The sequence below is a fragment of the Cygnus olor genome, chromosome 4 (genome assembly GCF_009769625.2).
Source record: "Cygnus olor isolate bCygOlo1 chromosome 4, bCygOlo1.pri.v2, whole genome shotgun sequence".
In the NCBI taxonomy this organism is placed as follows: Eukaryota; Metazoa; Chordata; class Aves; order Anseriformes; family Anatidae; genus Cygnus; species Cygnus olor.
In genome coordinates this window covers 12,365,878-12,386,521 of record NC_049172.1, presented here as the reverse complement: position 1 = coordinate 12,386,521, position 20,644 = coordinate 12,365,878, and the positions used below count along the sequence as shown (strand labels likewise).

At 48.8% G+C, this 20,644-nt stretch overlaps 1 protein-coding gene across 1 annotated transcript in view; it reads left to right on the top strand.

The window, feature by feature from the left end:
- Positions 1 to 1,401: 1,401 nt before the first annotated feature.
- Positions 1,402 to 20,644, top strand: part of IGFBP7 (insulin like growth factor binding protein 7) — a 19,542-nt gene continuing 299 nt past the window's right edge. The window contains exons 1-4 of the mRNA XM_040555179.1: positions 1,402 to 1,899; positions 16,491 to 16,600; positions 17,686 to 17,802; positions 18,922 to 19,048. Coding sequence (XP_040411113.1) covers positions 1,419 to 1,899; positions 16,491 to 16,600; positions 17,686 to 17,802; positions 18,922 to 19,048 — 835 coding nt within the window. The 5' untranslated portion in view covers positions 1,402 to 1,418. The remainder of the gene's footprint in view (positions 1,900 to 16,490; positions 16,601 to 17,685; positions 17,803 to 18,921; positions 19,049 to 20,644) is intronic.

Below are 20,644 nucleotides of genomic sequence, written 5' to 3'. Positions count from 1 at the left end.
TGGGTGTGCTGCTCTACGTCAGAAGTGGATCCTCCTGCTTGGTCTGATCCTTCAAACCATAATTAAAATCCATCCAATTCCACTGTTCCTACAAAATGACTAGGACACTTGTATTAATGGCTGATAAAGATTCACATTTCATGTTTCCTTGCTTAAATATCTTGCAGTCATTAAAGTGGAAAGAGCTCCAGATAGAATAGAATAGTTCGGGTGGAAGGGACCTTCGAAGATCATTGAGTCCAAGTGCCTGACCTCTTGAAAGCTAACCAAAAGTCAAAGCCTATTAATGAGGGTATTATGTCTTCAACAGTGACAGGCACAGGGCATCAATCACCTCTCTAGGAAGCCTGTTCCAGCAAAGTCCACCCTTACAGTAAAGAAATTTTTCCAGATGTTCAGTCTGAACCTCCACTGACACAGCTTTGGGCCAATCCCACACATCCTGTGAGCGGCACTTTGCACTTCCCCTCCTCAGAAAGCTGTAGAGAGCAATGAGGTTGCCTCTTAGCCTTCTTTTCTCCAGACTAGACAAACCAAGTGTCCTCAGCCTCTCGTCCTAGGAGAAGCCCATCCATCTGTTGCATCTCTCACTGGATGTCCTAGTGTTTCACAGAGAGGCACAAATGTCTCTTCCCTTGTTCACAGTGATGGGTGCGAAACGTGCACTTCAACAGCTGCTCTCCCACGTTCTGCCATTTATTCGTGTGTTGCTCATGCTGCAAAGTTCAATGAATGCACGAGAGCACGAGCTGCAAAAGTACACTAGAGGTCCCTCTGCACCCAAATATGAGCTAATGTGTCCTCACAAGAGAGGAAAGGGGCTCCATGCTGAGGTAAGTGAATAAAGGGGAAAAGAAAGGGATCGACATTTCTTTTCTTTCCCTTCCCTTCCCTTCCCTTCCCTTCCCTTCCCTTCCCTTCCCTTCCCTTCCCTTCCCCTTCCCCTTCCCTTCCCCTTCCCTTCCCCTTTCCACTACGTTTTCTTCCTGCCAAGCACACCACTGACTGCAGGTCAGAAAGGTTTGCCACTGCCTTTCCTCTGCTTTGCTGCCCAAGAGGCACCAGGGCTTGTACCACTCTGACCCCAAGGCATTTTTGCATCCCGCGGAGGATGTGCCAGCGAAGTGGCAGCAGACAGAGGCAGAGAACGTTGTCCCAAGCATGACGAGACACCCGGCAGCTCCGCTTTTCTCTCTTTCCCCCATTCTTGCAGGAAACCAACCCACCGGGCCCCCTCACGCAGCCCCTGTCAGGGCGGCCCCCAAAATGGCGGCGGCCCCGAGGAGCCGCCGGGCCAGCACCAGGGGGCCGGGGCCGAGCGGGGGGCCGGCGGCGCTGAGGGGCCGGCCGCCGCCGAGGGAGGAGTTTCCCCGGCCGCGGCTTAAGCCGGTGCCGGGGGAAGGCGGCGCCGTGCCGCGATGCCGTCCGCGGTGCTGCTGCTGGTGGCGGCGCTGCTGGCGCCCGCCCTCTCCGTCTCCGCGGCGGCGGCATCGGGGGGCTGCGGGCCGTGCGAGGCGGCGCGGTGCCCGGCGCTGCCGCCGCGGGGCTGCCCGCTGGGGCGGGTGCGGGACGCCTGCGGCTGCTGCTGGCAGTGCGGGCGCGGCGAGGGCGAGGCGTGCGGCGGCTTTGGCGGGGGGCGCTGCGCCGCCGGGCTCGAGTGCGTGAAGAGCCGCAAGCGCCGCAAGGCCAAGGGCGGCCCGGAGCCGGGCGCTGGCCCCGCTGCCCTCTCCGGCACCGCTGCCCCGGTGGGCGTGTGCCTGTGCAAGAGCCGCTACCCGGTGTGCGGCAGCGACGGGTTGACCTACGGCAGCGGCTGCCAGCTCCGAGCCGCCAGCCTGCGGGCACAGAGCCGCGGGGAGCCGGCCATCACCCAGCGCAGCAAGGGAGCCTGCGAGCAAGGTGCGGGGTCGCGGTAACGGGGCGGTGCGGGCAGCGCCTCTCGGGAGGAGGCGGCTTGTTTTTATCATCCGGCTTCTTCCAGCAGCTCTGTGACGGCTCAGGGCGCGGCCCGGGACCCTGAGTCCCTTGCCTGAATCCATCAGGAGAAACTAACAAGTGTTGCTTCGCAGCTGTGCCTAGCCACACCACTGGTGCGCAGTAAATAGAAATTAACATCAAGCACCTCGGTATGCGTAAGGATGCCCAAGGGATTGTCCTCCTCCTGTAGCTACCTGCTGCTTGAGATCAGACAGCCGCATCTGCTTCCTGAGGGCATCTCGTGCTGGGTAGTTTATGTGCTTGTAGATGGAGCTTTAGGAACGTGGCATGGTTTTGGCTGGGACAGAGCTTATTTCCTTCGCAGGGGCTATGTTCTGGATTTTTGATGAGAATAGTGGCGATAATACACTGATGTTTTTAGCTGTTGCAGAGCAGTGTTTGCATAGCACCAAGGACTTTTCTGCCCTGCCAGCAAGGAGACTGGGGGTGCACCAGAAGCTGACCCCAACTGGCCAAAGGGATATTCCATATCATATGGGATCATGCTGAACAATTATATGGGGTGGTTGGCCTGGGTGGGTGTGCCGCTGCTTGGGATCAAGCTGGACATCGGTCAGCAGGAGCTGGGCATTGGTCAGCAGGTGGTGAGCAATTACATTGTGCGTCACTTGCTTTATATATTCTTTTTATTATTATTATTTTCCCTTCATTTTCTGTCCTACTAGGCTGTGTTTATCTCAACCCATGACCTTTTACTTTTTTTTTTTTTGCTTCAATGCTCTCCCTCATCCCACTGGGGAATGGGGGAGAACGGCTGTGTGGTGCTTAGTGCCTACTGGGTTAAGCCACAACCATCCTTTTTGTAACCAGTGTGGGGCCCAAAGGGTTGAGACAACAACATATCTGACCAGGTCATCTTAAAACAAGACTGTTAAAAGCATTAGATCAGTTTAATAGTTGCAGATCACAATGTTGTGGGTTGTTTTTTTTTGCTTTTGGGTTTGTTGTGTTTGGTCTCAGAATTGCGTTGTGTAGCACATTACTTAGTGCATGTTTTCTGTGTTGTGCTGTTCACCTCTGGGGGCTGGTTTAATGTTATCATGTTGCTGTGCTCTGTAACGCTGGTTTATTAGACTGGGGGAAAGAATTGAAGCAGAAAAACCAAAAAAAATTTAGAAGCTCGTGGGTTGAGATAAAGACAGCTTAATAGGACAGAAAAGGAAGAGAAAATATAATAGTTATAAAACCACCTTAAATGGATTTGAGAAGGAGGCCCAGTCATGTGAAGCTGCCTAAATTTGGTGTAAGACTTCAGACAAGCCCCAAAAATACAAAGAAATGTAGTCAGTCTTCCTTGGTTTTCAGCTGGGGTGGAACCACAAAGCCCTGCTTTTCAGTCGTAGATACTTTGCCTGTGGCGTACGAGTTAGGATGCTGTGACAAAGGGGATGAGCCATCCAGAGCAGGATTTGGCAGAGGAAGTTTGCAAGCAGTGAGAAAGAGAAATGTTCTGATTGAACGGATATGAAAAGTCACAGAAATTCAGAGCCAATGTTATTGTCACTGGCTTACTTTGGTTTGCAATTAAAGCAGGTGGTGGCATTCCTCTGAATCACACATAGCAGTTTGTACTCGCAACATTTCTGATAGGGGTTGCATCCTAGCAGGAGCTCAGTTCTTCCCAAGCTTTTGCTTAGGGACAGTGCTCTAGAAAGAAATGGTTCTACTGTGGAGCTTGAGCCAGGCAGTTAGGGGAGTGGATTTTGCCAGGAAGCCAGGGGAGGCAGCATGACATACCAACCATTTACTGAACGTCTCAAGGGCAATATTTCAGCACCAGTACCGTTTTGGTAGAGGAGTAATTTTAGAAGCACAGTATGTGGAGGGTGACAACCTCCCCCTCCTCATTCTCTTTTTTTCCCACAACTCGAGCCAAGTATATCTTGAAAAGCAATGTTTCTGAAACTCCCAAGGAAAGTAGTAAAGGTTAGTTAAGGATTGGGTTGCTGCTTAAATGCCCTGTGTCACTTTTGACAAACCTTGTGCAAAACGTCAGATTTAGATGTTAGCTGGAAATACTGTGTTACAGTATTAACTCCTAGAGGGAACAATATACTGAGAATCAAAGCAAGTTAGCATGGGAGAAGACTGCTCTACTGCATACTCAGTAGAGCATTAGCACGGGTACATGGAACAAAGGTCTCACTGCCCATTTCTGCAGCAGAACAAATCTTTCCAGATGGGAGATCTACTTTTCTGGATTTCTTAAAGGAAAAAAAAAAAAAAGCATGCATTTCTAGCATGCAGTCTGTGGTCTATCAGGCTTGTGTCCTTTGGGGACAACAGAGAGCAGCCATTCAAGTCTGAGAAGAGGTCCAGAAAAGCATGTTTAGAGCAGCAGGTCCTGACTGTTCAGTTTTTGTTTTTTGTTTTGTTTTGTTTAGGTGTAACAGGGAGGGCTTGTTTTGGTTTAGCTTTGCTTGTTTGTACATCCTATTTGAAAGCTCGTCCTGGGCAGGAGGAAATGGAGAGCTGTGACTGCTGTTGGCCTTCATTGTCATCAGCAGGAAGGGAGGCAGCTGGAGATGGGGCATACAGCAGAAGAAAGGAATGCATCTGGGAATGATTAGATGCTCCTCTTCACCCACCCTAGCTCTGCAGCATGCTAAGAGGGGGCAGAAAGGCAGGAGACAGGACACAGATAGGTGCAAGTAGGTCTAATGCCGCCTTTTCTTCATTCATGCAACTGTTAGCCCAAATTTCACCTCCCAAGGAGGGTGGGAGTGAATCTTACCACAGCCTCTTCTTCTGCCTTAAAACACATGCTCTGAGACATGGTGATAAGCCACAGGCACTTAAATGGCTGGGGATCCTATTCCTACTTTAACTGAGAGAAGCATTACAGAGCAAACTTTTGTCTCTGTCATGTGGCCAATTTTTTTGCGTGATAAAGGTCAATTTGCACAGTAGTGTCCAACAAAATGTCCCAGAAGTTAAAATGCACAGGAAGTACCACTTGTATACTTACACTGGAATTCAGAGAGACTATTGGAGAGATTACAAAGCAACCTAGAAGAAAAGAACTAATTTTAGAGGAAATTACATAAGGCTTAACATGCAAAATAGTACTTAAGGGGCACACATTTTTTAATAGATTAATTTCCAGGGGGATAAAAAAAAGTTCATTAAAATGCTGTTTGATAAAGTCAACAAAATACAAGTCCAGCTGCGCTTTCTATATTGTTTATAGTGCCTGTCACATGGTTTCCTGTGCAATGCTCTGCAGTTTTTGCTTGCTAAGAGGTACTGTCCAACAACTGGGAACAACCTGGATGTTTCTTTGTTGTTAAATAGCATAAGCAATGAGCCATTCCTTGGCTTTACCTAATTTGCTTAGATCTTTCCTCGGGATTCTCTTTCTTCTGCTTGTTTTCCAGACCTCTCTAATCTGTTGCCTATGTCCTTTGTACAAAAACAAAGGGAACCGATATTGGTATTTCCAGAGCAGCCAAAAATTCCAACTGGAGGGCGAAGGAAGTTGCTTGAGAAGAGTTTGAAAGGATGGAAATAACCCGCTTCATACCGGTACTTGGCAGGTGCGAGGATCCAGCCAGCTTTTGCTGGGGTGGGTTGCACAAGGGCAGGACCACTGAGAAGGGCTGAAGAAGAGACATTCTTGATGGCTGGGGAGCCCACGGAGAGATTCCCAACTCTTTGATGCCGCACGGCTGCTCCCATTGCTGTGTAGTCAGGGCGTGCATTTGCTGGGGATGAGCAGCCAGTGACACCATGGTGCTCCTCGTGCTGTGCCCTCATGAGCACTCTCAGATGTCTCTGAGTTTGTCCCACTCTGTCAGGGAGCTGCTACCACACTTCTTCCTTACCCGTGCCCCTTTGTAACTAATCCCAGTCCTGAGGCCGTGCAGGAGATGAATGTGGTGAAGTTTTCCAGCATTGCCTTTAAATGGATTGGATTTATTTGCTCTTTGCTCTCTGCCCGTTCATATTAATAGCTACGCTGGGGTCTGCTGCCAGCTCTGGCAGTGAGGACAGGCCCACAGACAAACCAGAAGCCTGCCGGCGGGACAGGCACAGGAAATCAGGTGTGCTAACTCCAGTGTTCCCCATGGCGTGAGGATAGGCCTTGGTGCCAGCCAGGGAGCTGACCTCTGTGGCCACTCAGATGGCGTCACCCTGGCGTGCATGGATGCTAAGAAGAGACTTTCACAGAATTGGTGGCTTCTTTAAATTTTGACTGAATTTAATTTTTTAGTGCATGCACTATTCATGCATACCTGTTTACAGGTAGCCAAGGTCCAAGGCAGAATGACTGTGGTACCTAGTGTCACGCAAAGCCCCCTGCCACAAGAAATTAGAGTCGCATCACTCGGCTCAAGACAGGCAGAACAAACCCTCAAAGTACCAACTTCCATCAAAAAGATACAAGTTTTTTTTTGCTTGATGATCTTTCTGAGCTGATAAATACCAGGCACACGCTTCTTGCTCAAACAATGCAAGCAGGGACAGATCTTCCTGAGTTACCCTTATCATTAGCTACCAGCAGATACCTGCTTCAAGGAGCATGTTGTGACTGCTGGAAATACTGAAGGTGCCTTATTACAGCCCAAGGGCCTTGTGGTTTAAAATCCCTGATACTTGTTCCAACAGGGTTTGGGTCTCCAGGTTGCTTTGCCATGACTGTCAAAGCTTTGTCTTTATTTTACAATCCCTTCTCCATCCCACATAGAAGCCAATTTCCCATTCTTGCACAGACACAGTGTAACACAAAGCAGCTCTTGGTGGACATCAGAGAACAGTGTTTTACTGTCAGGAAATCGGTGCTGGTTTGTACCTAGCTACAAATACTTCATGGAGGTAGAAACTCGGGGCCTCTCTGGGTGGAGGGTAGGTATGCCAGCATACCAAGGAGCTTGCTTTATAATATTGATCTGAACATGGCTTGCATCTCAGTTTTCCCGTGGAAGTCCTTTCCCAGCATTGGGAACGTGCAGGGGTTTGGCCCATCCCACAGGCTGCAGCGCTTCCAAGGAAGTGCCTGCCCCCTCCTTCAGCCTCCACAGTGGTTTTGTTTAGATGTGTTTGAACACAGCTGGAAAGCTGTGCAGAGGAAAAGGATCTGGGGGTACTGATTGATGCTCACCTGAACATGAGCCAGCAGTGTGCCCAGGTGGCCAAGAAGTCCAAGGGCATCCTGGCTTGTATCAGGAATAGTGCAGCCAGCAGGAGCAGGGAGGTGATCGTCCCCCTGTGCTCTGTTCTGGTGAGACCGCACCTCGAGCACTGTGTTCAGCTTTGGGCCCCTCACTACAAAGAAGGACATCGAGGCCCTGGAGCGTGTCCAGAGAAGGGCTACGAAGCTGGTGAAGGGCCTGGAGCACAAGTCCTGTGAGGAGCAGCTGAGGAAGCTGGGGGTGTTTAGTCTGGAGAAGAGGAGGCTCAGGGGAGACCTTATTACTCTCTATAACTAGCTGAAAGGAAGCTGTGGGGAGCTGGGGGTCGGCCTCTTCTCGCAGGTAACTAGTGATAGGACTAGAGGGAATGGCCTCAAGTTGTGCCAGGGGAGGTTCAGATTGGGAATTAGGAGACATTCTTCTCTGAAAGAGCAGTCAGGCATTGGAAGGGGTTGCCCAGGGAGGTGGTGGAGTCACCGTCCCTGGGGGTGTTCAAGGAAAGGTTGGACGTGGTGCTTAGGGACATGGTTTAGTGGGTGACATTGGTGGTGGAGTGATGGTTGGACCAGATAATCTTGGAGGTCTTTTCCAACCTTAATGATTCTGTGATTCTACCTGGAGGGAAGATACCTTGGGTGAGCCAGCAGGCCTTTGTATAGGAAAATTTAGGCCAAGTAGGACCAGGAGAGAAATTCTTTTAAACCTGACTATAACCAGCACTAAAGAATGTATGGTTTGGGGATATCCCAGTCGGTGGAGCTGAGCTGTCCCCCAGAGGGGTGAGTTTTTGGCTTGCCAGAAGCCCAGGGAGCATCCCTCCTAGAAAGTTTCTGTTTGTTTTGTTTTGTTAGGGTGACTACTGCCAGCTCTGGGGCTCAGGAGAAGGTGGATGCAAGCTTTCTCTGCTGTCTACAGGACTTAAAAATGAGCTGACAGATGTAGGATCACGGCTGTCAGTTTCTTGTGGAGACTGACAGCACCAGGGGCAAATACATGGAACATAGTGCAGGGATGCAGTGGGGTTCGGTATGCCCCTTGCTTTTCCAGCACATGGGATTTTGAGTTTTCATGGCTGGAGTTTTATGCTTGTGTTTTTAAAAACCATCTACAACCTTGGGTTTTTCCACTGTTGTAGCGTAGGTCCTTAATTTCCCTTTAAAATGCATTTAGTTATGTGAAAAGTCTTCTGGTTCACTGGAGCTTAATACGGTTTGAGTTTTTATGGTTACTGTGCTAAGATCTTATCAGGGAAGCTGTTTAATATAGTACTCAACAGCTCAGAGCATGTTCACTGGCACGCTTCTAGGAAAGCACCAGTATACCTGGGACTCTGCAACACTTCCACTATCCAAGGAGATCCTGTATTTTTTACTTGTCTTCATTCACAGTCATTGTAGAAAATTAGAATTCACTAGGAAGGAATGACTTTGGATCAGCAAATTCCTCTCCATGTTTGTTTTTTCTGCTCTTGGAAAGGCATGCTGTGTTTAAAAAAAAAATTAAAAGGAATTTAATCCATTGTTGGGCTGAGGTTCATTGAGGCTCATACTAAATAGGAGATTATCAAGTAATAAGTCTAATCAGGTTGGACTTCTGAAAGCCCTGCTTGCTTTAGCATGAATAAATGCTGCCATGCCTAGTTTCCATGTCTCCCAGCTCTCACAGTGCAAGCTTTTCATACTCTTTCCTGCTTCACATCTCCCTAACAAAAAAGCTTTTGGAAGGAGGCAAGCCTGTATTTTGCTTTATGCAGAAGCCAGGTCCTTTCTGCTCTACAGCATGTCCTGCATCATCTTAGCATGCTGTATGGCACCAAAAAAGCTTAGCCTGTGGCTTGCAAGCCCTGATTACTGACAGGGGCATCCTCAACAGATGGTTAATGGAGCTGTCTCCTAGTTCTCCCATCTTGTTGCAGTGCACTGCCACAAACATACCCTAGTGCTTTTTGCAACTCTTTGCTATTGGCACGCTAAAGGGAGCAGCACTGGGTGGTGTGCTATGATGAAGCTGGGATGAATGAAATACTGGGCTGAGCACGTTCTCCTGTCCTTAGCAGACAGACACTGAGCTACTGTTTAGCCCTTATCTTGCCTTGCGTTAGCTTGCAGTCCTCCTGCCATAATGACAGCTTTCTCAGTAAAATAGCCAAGGTCACACAGAGAGAAGAGGGGAAGCCAAGGCCAGGAGGAGAGGGAGTAAAGAAGTTTCTTGATAGAGCTTGTCCAAACGGGTCTAGGATAAAAAACAAATACACATCAGGCCATGGCTGTGAAGCAGCAAAGGTGTTTGCAGAATGCTGATGTATGTTTGACACTGGGGACAGCACACGAGAGACTGACAAGAGAGGGGGAAAGGGTAAGGCAGTTGTTAGACATTGGCTTATGGCACTCTGTTAGCAAGGCCTGTTTCTTGTCTATTCAGAGGTCTTGGTCTTTCCCCTTCATGCAACAGGGAGCACAGGCACCTTTTGCTGTTTCCAGAGCCAAGTTTGGTTATAAGCTTGCAATTGGGCTTCAGAGTGACCTCAGCCACACTGGCCTACCCATTACTTCAGCTTCAAAATTTGCATTGCATTTAGGATGCTGAATGCAGCAAGGTACTGTACGTGGCATGAGGCATGCAGAATTGAAGCCATTTCTCTGAGTGTATCACTGGAGCCAGTGCAGCCCCATCATCCTGTTCGTTAGGTGAAAAATGGATTAAGGTTTTCTTCTTGGCAGTAATTCCACCCCCAACCCTTCTACCCTAGGTGTGAACTACTAAGCAGGACTGATATGGAGCCACATAAAGGTCATGCCCAGGGTCTCTATATTAGCATCATTGAATCATAGACTCGTTTAGGCTGGAAAAGACCTCTGAGATAATCAAGTCCAACCATTAACCTAGCACTGCCAAGTCTACCGCTAAACCATATCCCTAAGCACCACAGCCGCACATCTTCTGAATACCTCCAGGGATGCTGACTCAACCACTTCCCTGGGCAGCCTGTTCTAATGCCTCACAACCCTTTCAGTGAAGAAGTGTTTCTTCACCTCCCCTGGTACCACTCGAGGCCATTTCCTCTTGTGCCGTTGCTTGTTGCAATAATATTGTTCGTTGGAGAAGAGACCGACCTCCACCTCTTTACAGCCTCCTTTGAGGTAGTTGTATAGAGCAGTAAGGTATCTCCCCTGAGCTTCCTTTTTGTTATGCTAAGTAAGTCCAGTTCCCTCAGCTGCTCCTCACAAGACTTGTTCTCTAGACCCTTTGCAAACTTCATAGCCCTTCTTTGGACACACTCCAGCACTTCTGTTTCCTTTTTGTAGTGAGGGGCCCAAAGCTGAACACAGTGCTCAGGGTGTGGCCTCACCAGAGCAGAGTACAGGGGGATGATCACCTCCCTGCTCCTGCTGGCTGCACTACTTCTGATACAAACCAGGATGCTGTTGGCCTTCTTGGCTGTATCAGTCTGTGCTCCGTGCTGAGTCTGGTGGGATGGAAAGCAGGAGATCCATGGCAGGTGTTCCAGCCCCTGGGACACCTCAGTCTGTCACAGTGGCTGAGAATCATTGGGCTGATGAAGTCTGAGAGCAACTGAGAGGGAACGTGGGGAAGGGCAGACAGACACTGCTCATACTTCCCACCCGCTGTTGCCTCTCAGAGCTTTGCCTTGGGAAGGAGCGGCTAAGGGCCTCTAGGGTAGAATTAGCAGGCGCTGCTTACAGAAGGTTTCCCCTTCTCCATATAAAGCAATTTTGAAGGGAAAATACTTTCCCAGCGATTTAAGAGACTGTAGTGGGTCTGTAGCCAGGCTTGCCAGAGCCTGAGTAGGTGAAAACTGTCTAGCTTTTGCTTTGATTTGTTGTCTGAGTTTTTCCAGTCTGTGTTCTATCTGGGGCTGCAACAAGGCAGTGCGGCCCTCGGGAAGGCTGGCTGGGAACCAGGCTGACACCCACGCAAGCTTCAGCATGTAGTACACTTCTTGATATTTTTCTGGTCAGGACTTCATACACACGCCCCCGAGTGCCACAGCCTACCCAGTGGTGCTTAGTGCTGGGCCTGGTTTTGTCTGTAGTTACCTACCTGCAACCTCTTTGATTTTATCAAAGGAGTTGTTGCTTGCTGGTATATGATTTGTGTGTGCGTGCTTTAATGAAGCCTGGGTCCTTTAGTCTTAAAGAATTTGGATGTTTTGTTCAGAGGCAGAAGCATGCAGGAAGAGGGAGTGTCTCTGACTGGATTCCCTGCTGAGGCCCAGCCTGCCTGCACATGTGATCTCTGCTTTCTGACAAGATTGTTGGCACTTGCCATGGAAGACCAAGAATTGAAAAGGCTGAATTGCTCTGTGTTGAAAAGCATGTGATTTTTAAGGTGTTCCTGTGATGTTGTCATTCCTGGGAAAACAATTTTTGAGGCTTCTGTGTAGGCGTGGCGGCCTCACAGTCTGTTCTCCCTGAGCTCAGAGCAGCTTCTCGCGATGTGGGGCAGGGTGGTTTTGCCTCCACTGTGACCAGATGCTTCACCCTCCGTGGTTGTAGACATGTCTGTGTTCCCAAGGGGAAGGGCTGTGGGCCTGAACACCACAGAGAGATCAGCTAGGAGCAGCTAACCCCGAGCTGTGATGGACCATCCTTGCGGTGTGAGCAGGGGGCATGTGGGTGGGCTGGGAGCTGACAGGCAGCGGTCTGGCATCTCAGCGTGGTGAGCAGAGAAGAGGTACCTGGGACGAGTATGCTAACTGGTAGCCTCACAGAGGAAGTCACGGGCTCTGCCACATGCTGCTTTGGCAGAAAAGCAACTAAACAGTAACTCCTCTCTGACTGCTGACACAATACAGACTGTCGGCTCCTTGTGATCTGCAGGAAAAAACAAGCCTGCCATATTCAGGCTCCTCTCCCAGGTGAATGAGCACACTGTCTCTGTAAATAAGCCCCTTTCCTGGCCAGGGAGAGCTATTTGTCTTACAAACAGTGGGCGGAGCAGCTGGGAAGTGCCTGTGGAGAGCAGCTGATCTCTGTCAACAGTCTGCGGTGTCCTGTCAAAGCTTCTGCACATTCAGGGCAAGTACCACGAGGGAAACCCCAAACATCGTAGGGCCCCTGGGTCAGTCTCTGGCAGGGAGCAGAGACCGCTCAGCCAGGTTGATGTCTCTGTCATCTGGGGCTGGATTCTGCTCTTGGTGACCATTTTCATAAGCAGGTACAACCTGCAAGTAACCAGCCCAAAGGAAGCAGAGAAAGGTTCCCCTTTGTGGGCAGTGCTGCAACTAGAGCAGCACGACCTTTAGGATGCAGGATGTAAGATGAGAGCCAGAGAGGATTCTTGCTGTCTGAAATCAACTCTTTTGCTCTGTAAGGGGTAGGCTTGTTTCCAGTTCTACTGAACAACGCGTGGTGGCCTTGCTCCCTACACAAGGTCCCCTGAACGGGAGGGGTCACTTGCAAGGCGGAATGTGCACACATCATCTGAATTCCCAGGAAGGCTCAGGCATCTCCTGTTGTTGCAGGTTCCCACGTTCCCTGCCCATCTCCAGGGTAGAAGCTACTTGGGGGGGTTTGTGGGAGAGATCACGATGTTATGGGGGTCTAGCTACTGTTGTATTGCTGTGGTCTGTTGTGATTTTACTTAAAATTTGTTGGCCTTTCTCATTTATTTTTAGTGGAGGAAAAAGCCCAACTCTAGAGTTTTGGAAGTCTGGATTAAAGTAAAAGATCCCAGGGGACCGAACTGACTCTTCCCATGACACTTGCATCTTTCAGGATGTGTGTTCCGTCGTGGTCTCAGGGCTGCGTCAGATAGAGACAGAGGCCTGTGAACGTTTCCAGTTCATTTTGCAGCCAGATTCTCACATTCCTTGTTATTAGATCAAAAAGTACGTCCCGAGCGTGGTGCTGCCTCATAATGGCCAAATGCTCACCATGCTTTGGCTGCAGCCCCAAGCCAGCCAGAGCTTAGCTGTGAAGCTGTGCTGGTGATGCCCTTTTCCAGGGGAGATAAACAATTTTTCCTCACCCTAAATAGGAGCTGAAATGACTCCTCTCTTTTTCCCTGCCAGCTGCTGCTACAGAAAAATACTGGTATGACCTGGATTCACAGGGTGAGCCAATACTTGGTGCATCAGTTTGCCTTGCTGGCTCCTTTCCACTCCATGTCCATAATAAGTATGGCAGTGATACAGGGCCAGACTCAGTGTCAGCTGGATTTAGTGGTGTGGTGAATATTGCCAGTTTGCAGTCAGGGGAGAATTGAGACAGATCTGGTAAGAGCATAACAGTGCTTTAAAGTCTGCCAGGCTTTTAATATACAACTCAGGACCTCTCCTTTTCTGCAGTGGGAGATTGTGGCCATTTTTGGGCAGCTGTGTTTTTCCTGCCTCGTGGAGACCCCAAGCAATTGGTGATAAAGAGGAGGGTGTCCTAAGGGGATGAGCGTATTCCTTCCTGCCCCTTCCCCAGAAGGGCATCTTGCAGTTTGAGGAGCAGAAGCTTACAGCAACAGGCTACAATCACACATATCCCTGGGAGGTGCTTGCAGGGTGTGGGGGTGAGCTAAAGAGCCTAGAGACATCCAGGTACCACCGGAACTGCCAAGCACCTTATTGTTTAAGGGACATAGCATATTGTTTAAGGAAAACAATGGCAGAGCTCCTCAGGAAATGGCCATTCAGGGGCTGGAAAGCAGTGTGTGACCTGAAGTGGCCTGGTTATGAGAGCCTATAGCGTGAGCTAGACCAGTCCTTGCTGCTGTGCAGGGGTCTGGCAGTGCTTCACGCAGCGATGTGCTCCAGGGATAATTCCTCTGCACTGTGCTATGTTTATACAGCAGGGTGGTGTTGAGAGTGCAGGCTTGTGTGTGCTGCTGCCTGGAGGTGCAGCCCTGCTTTTGGCTGCTTGGAGCAATGATAACTCCAGCAAAAAAGTCCCTTGCGTGTTGGAAAGGGTACTGCGACTCCGGAATGCCACACCTGGCCACAAGAGTCAATGTCTGCAGCAGCACAACCAGCAACAGGTTAATACATGCAATGAAACACTGCTTAATTTAATTTCTCAGCAGATGGCATCAGTTCTGTACAAATGGGTTATAATATTTGTGAGGAGACCTGGTACCTGGCCCTTACTCATCATGAGGTGTGGTTTTAACTACCCCCCAGGGCTGCACAGATAGCTCCCGTGCTTCTGTGCTGCTCCCTCCTGATAAAATCAGGAGGAATGGGATATGTCTGTAAGGGAGGGCATGGGCTGCAGCCACCCAAGGCTCTTCGTGGCTTCCCACAAACAGGTTGTGTACAGTTACCCCTGAACGGGGAGGTCTTGGAAGAGAAGAGCAAACACTTCTCTGGGGTCACAGCAGCTGCTCAGCAATGGGGAGCCACCTTGGCATCCCTTGTGCTGAGACACAGGGATGGCTGATGTCTTCTGGCTGGTGTGGATCTGCCCCTTGATCCCCAGCAGCAAAAAAAAAAAGACCTCAGCTGTCTGCTAGAAGATGTCGGTGTGCTGGGATGCACCAGAAACCTGTTCCCCCAACATCTGCAGGAGGGCTGCAGAGTAGGGTACAGCTGAGATCGGTGCATGTTCAGGACCCCAGAAGGAGCCATGGTCTGTGAGCAAACATAGCCAGCAGCAACAGGCTGCGTCAGGGTCTCTTGTTTGCACTGGAAATGACTTGTCCTGGTGAAGTCTAATGGGAGCCTGTTTCCCATTACTGCCTACCTCTTTAGGGCAGAAGGGGAAAATCATCTACGTTCTTCAAGCTATCAATAAGTGGAAATAAACACTATGTCTTCCTTTGTTCTGCACTTCCTATGGTAGGAAATGAATAGCCACATTTTGCAAAGCAGCCGTGGTTCCTCTACTAAAGAGGGACTAATCAGAAATGCCATTCTTCCCTAAATGGAATAAGGGTTGTGTCTTTGACATTTTCGTGCCTGAAGGATAAACATCTCCAGCCAGATCTGCAAAACAGCTCTGCTCACATCTGGCTTTGGAAACAACTCCCTGGGGAAACTGGAGATCTGCATTCACCTGATCCCCTCCCAGATTCCCCATGAGGGCTCTGGCACCCTCCACAGCCAGCCTTCTCTGGTTGACTGTTGCACACAGATAGCATTGAATTCTGCTAGCCAACTGCTACAAACTTTTGCATACTAAAATCATGCCTGGGAAAAGGGTGTTGCAAAGCTGGCCAAGCTCTATGCAGCGAGGGAGAGTGATTGGGACCTCTCTGTCTCCTGGGGAGTGTTTGTATGGGGGAGTCCTCTCCTCCATGCTAGTTGTGTCGAAGTTGCACTTGGTGGCCACATGGTGAGCAAAGGCAGCAGCAGTTCATGAAGTCCTGCATGGTCCCCAAGATAGTAGAATACAAATGCTGCCTTACCTCTAACCTCGGATTTGCCTGACAAATCTGTTGGCCTTCCACTCCAGGGTTACAGCATTGGTGGATGGGGGAAGAGTAACTGATGTCATCTACCTGGACTTGTGCAAAGCATTTGGTGTTGTCCCCCGTGATATCCTTGTCTCTGAAGTGGAGAGACATGGATTTGATGGGTGGACCACTCAGTGGGTAAGGAATTGGCTTGACGTTCACACTCAAAGAGTTGTGGTCAATGGCTAAGTTGTGATCAGTGACAAGTGGTGTTCCTCAGGGGTCAGTATTGGGACCGGCACTATGTAACATCTTTGTTGGTGACGTGGACAGTGAAATTGAGTGCACCCTCAGCAAGTTTGCTGAGGTGGTACAAGCTGTGTGGTGCAGTCAACACGCAGGAGGGACGGGATGCCATCCAGAGGAAACTTAACAGGCTTGAGTGGTGGGCCTCTGTGAATCTCATGAGGCTCACGACCAAGTGCAAGGTCTCGGGATGGACTCTTTGTCAGGGAGTGTAGTGATAGAACAGGGAATAATGGCTGTAAACTAAAAGAGGGTAGATCTAGATGTAAGGAAGAAATTTTTTACTCAGGTTGGCAAGTCACTGGGACAGGCTGCCCAGAAGTTGTGGATATCTTATCCCTGCAAGTGTTTAAGGCCAGGCTTCATGGGGCTTTGAGCAAGCTGGTCTACTGGAAGGTGTCTCTGCCCATGGCAGGGTGGGAAGGTTGGAATAAGATGCTCTTTAAAGTACCTTCCAACCCAAACCATTCTGTGATTCTGTGATTCTCAGTCTTGCAAGTAACTGGACTGATGGCCTGAACTGCTCAGAACTGAACAGTTTAAGATTGGATGCAGCTTTGGTGAGAGAAGTGCTGTGACGTGAGTCCTGCATGCTTTGCTCATAGCAGGTGGCCCCCTCACCTCATCCTCAAAACCCATCAGAAATGACTGGCCCCACTTAAAAGGTCTTGCAGTCACCCAGTGCTTAGAAGTGTTTCTGCCTCTTTGCAGGACCCTCCATCGTGACCCCTCCTAAGGACATATGGAACGTGACAGGAGCACAGATCTACCTGAGCTGCGAAGTCATGGGCATTCCAACTCCTGTCCTCATCTGGAACAAGGTAAGAGCCTTGCTAGGACCTTTTTGGGTCTAGCAAAGTTGAGATAACTGGAACTGCCTGGTAAGTAACAGGACCAAGTCATAAGAAATCCTTCCCTAGAAACACCCGTCTTCGTTGAGTTCTCCCATCTGTGCAGTTCTGGCCAGCCCCAGCCATCTGGCTTTGCTTAATCTTTAGTCATCACTTTTTTAAACGTTTATTGACCCCAGTACGGAACAGGACTTGTGTTTTTCCTGGTAGCGCCTGGTATTCAGAGTATGTGGAGAATGTCCCTTGACCTGTTTTCACTCGCTGATTGCAGTGACGCTGAGGCAGCTGGACACAGCTCCCCCAGCATCAAGCACTGCTGCGACATTGGGCACTTATTTCCGATAGCTGGCAGCTCACTGGTAACACCCGGCTTAGGGCAGGAGCCGATCTTGAGCACAGAGGGTCTTAGCCACAGGACTGCGAGCCACTGCACAGCCTCTGTAGCCTCTTCAAATGCCAGAAGTTTGTGGACACTTCGGAGAGGTCTTAAAATTAAGCTGAAACAATACTACACTAAAAATGCTGTAGAGGAAAAAATAGATTGGCCCAAAGGTCACTATTCTGAGACAGCACGCCCTATTTGTAGGGTCCCAGAGGAAACTCTTGAGTTAGCATACAATCCAGCAGCATTTTCTGCTCCTTTACAAACAGATGTTGTATTTACACTGCCAGTGCTGCTTTGCTTTATGGCCTTGTTCAGCAGAGGTATCATTTCATGGGTTAAACTCTTCCTGTGGGAGCACACACGTGTTCTGTGAGACAAAGTCAGCGCAGCGCATGTTTGCATGCCCCAGTACCCAGCACTAGGCACACCAGAAAGCGGTGCTGCTCTACCCATTCCCACTGAGGCAAGGGGAATACAGTCCTAGAGCAGATGCTGGAGCTGCAATACACGGAGGATAAGGTGAAATGCCAGCACTAGAAAAACACTGCTGCTGCGCAAAATATATTCATAGAAAACTAGTGTTGGTCTTGTCTGTGTGCAGGCGTGGTCGTAACAAATTCTAACATAAATAAGCCTGCAAATCTTCAAACCTTTCTATCTTTCTGTTTAGATCATTAGGGGACAATATGGTGTCCAGAGAATGGAGCTTCTGCCTGGTGACCGGGAAAATCTGGCTATTCAGACCCGAGGTGGCCCTGAGAAACACGAAGTGACTGGCTGGGTACTGGTAAGTATCTCACGTATGCAGAGAGGCGCACAAACACTAGTATAGCACAGTTTGCAAACAACCCGTGAACAAAGAGCAATGCAGAAGGCATGTGGCAATGGACAGGGCATTTAGAAGAAAACAAACCTGTGGGAGTTAGACCTGAAGGGTAAGGGTAGTTGCTGCCTCCCATCTCACCTCTATCTAGCATGGAGTAGAAGCATGCATTCTATGATCAGAGAAAGTACGACTTAGATAAAAGATCTCCTTTCTGTATGCCATTACTTTACCGCTGCCAGTAGTGGGAAAGAAGCCCTCTCCACGACTAGGAAGTAATCAGTACAGAGGGCAGGGCACCCCTAAGAAAACTCACATCTGAGGAGATCTTACAGACTTAGCAACTCTCCTTGCCCCGATGAAGCACATCATCTGCCTCAGAAGAGCACAGTGCAGAAGCCAGCAGCTGTCATTCAAGAGGCTTCCTAAGGCAGAGGAGTTCCTGCAGTCTATTGAGCAAGTGCCGTGCTTCAGAGGGAAGCAGTAGGGAAGCCAGAGGGAGCTGCTGTGCCTCCCTGTAATGGAGTTGCATCCATTTGCAAGTCTGATGGCTCCCAGCTGCAGGGAAGCCAGCAGCTGGGGAGCACAGGTCAGGGGAGTGGCTCCTGCACCACTTGCCAAAGCAGGGGTGAAAACAGGGAGAGGGAACAGTCTGAGCCTGCAATCCTGCAGAACTAACAGACTGGATGCAGCATGTTCCAGGAAGGATTTGTCTTCCTGCCTCCATTTCCTTGTCAAGCGTGCAGTGCTCTGACACATCTCTGGACTAAGTAGGCACTAAAAGAAAAGGAGCGAGTGTTAGAACCCACTCAGTCTGGCCTAGCAAAGCAGAAGAAAGCTAGGCTGAATTCCAGGAGTGGCTTGTCCCAAACCTGACTGGAAAAAAACACCACAATCTGAACCAAACTATTTAGAGCAGACAGAAGAAATCATGCAGTGTGGTCTGTAAGGGTTAACTGATACTTCATCCATTCTGTTCATCTCATTATAGCTCAAGAAATTAACGAGTTATAATAGATCCCTTAAGACAGAAGTACCTCTGCCTTTTCATACTTACATACTGAGGGATGTTTCTTTCCCTAGATATCTCCTCTGAGCAAAGAAGATGAAGGAGAATATGAGTGTCATGCATCAAATGCCAAAGGAGAGGCAACAGCTTCTGCAAAAATCCATGTTGTGGAAACTCTGAATGACATAGCCCTGAACAAAGGTAGGTAGCCTGGCTAAATATTCAACAGCCTTCCCCTAACAGTTTAGTTAGTTATTTGATACAGAAGGACCACCTCTGTTTAATGCTTTCTGGAAAAAAAAAAAAAACATACTAGAAATATCAGATTAACATGCACTAGGTTTGGCAAAACACACTCAGGAAATCTCAGCTGCTAGGGTTCTCAAGGGATTGTCAAATAACCCCAAGAGCTCTAAGGTACTGGAGATCAAGATGCCATATGAAAAGCAGCTTTGGGTTGTTTTTTTACAAAGCAGCTTTCATTGGCTTTCCAGACCTTACTTTGTATCCTTACAATGTTCTTGGAAGGCTTTTCTAAACCTGCCCATCTCACCTAGGAGCAGGCTTGGCATAACCATCACCAAGACACACAGGAGAGACTTCAAGCACCCCCACGTCCTCTCTTGGACATAATTCTTAGTTTAAATTCTAGTGGCTTTATCAGGATGACAAAACTGGATCCTTGTATCTCGGAATAGCTGAAAGACTTCAGGAGAATATTAACAGCATCTGGCATTGAGATAACAGCATAAAATGAATCCCAGAATCACTCTCAGCGTAGAAACCTTTAGCATAGAGACTAGCTAAAAGCCTCTCTTTTCAAACATCACTCTTATGAATGAGAATGAAATTGAGTTTTACTGAGTTATACCATGAGCAGCAACACTTGTACAACAGTCATAGCCAACATGAGGCTCCTGCTTAACAAACGTACTTTCCTTTTATGACAAGGTCACTCATCTAGTAGAAGAAGGGAAAATAGTTCATGTAATCCTTTTGGATTTCAGTAAAGCTTTAATACTGTTTCTCACAGTAGCCTTCTGGACAAAATGTCCACCATCCAGCTACCCCAACTACCTAGTACAATGGGTGAACAGCTGGCTCATGAGGCAGGCTCAAAGGGTTGTAGTAAATTGGGTTACATCAGGCTGGCAGCTAGTCACTAGTAAGGTTCCCCAGGGCTCCATTTTAGGGTCAGTTTTCTTTAATGTTTCATAAATGACTTAAATGTAGGACTTGAAGGTATACTGAATAAGTTTGCAGACATCACTAAATTGGGAGGAGCTGCTGACTCAGTCAAGGTTAAAGAGGCCTTGCAGAGAGACCTTGACATGTTAGAGAGCTGGGCACTGGAACAGGCTTCCCAAGGATATCAATGGATTTCAAGAAGCATTTGGACAACACTCTCAAACATATGATTTAATCTTTGTGTGGTCCTGTGTAGAGCCAGGAGTTCTAATTCTATGCATACACCCTACAGCTGTTTCTTTTCAGCTATAGCAAAGATCTCAAGTATGCATGCTGTAGCTAAGCCATAAGCTGGCAATCGATAATAACTTAAGAGGAAGTTGGGAATAGTAACGGAGCACGCTGTCAGATATAACAGGCTTCTGCCTAGCTTCACTCTACATGCCTAGGGAGTTTCCAGGTGATGTCAGCACAGAGAAACACTATCTATTACCACCCCCCTTCCAGCTGGAGGCCTACAGTAGGGAGGGAAGGAAAGAAGGTCAGAACAGATTTATAAGGTCTCATGCTCAGCTAAGACATCAGAAAACTCACTCCTGTGCTACTGCC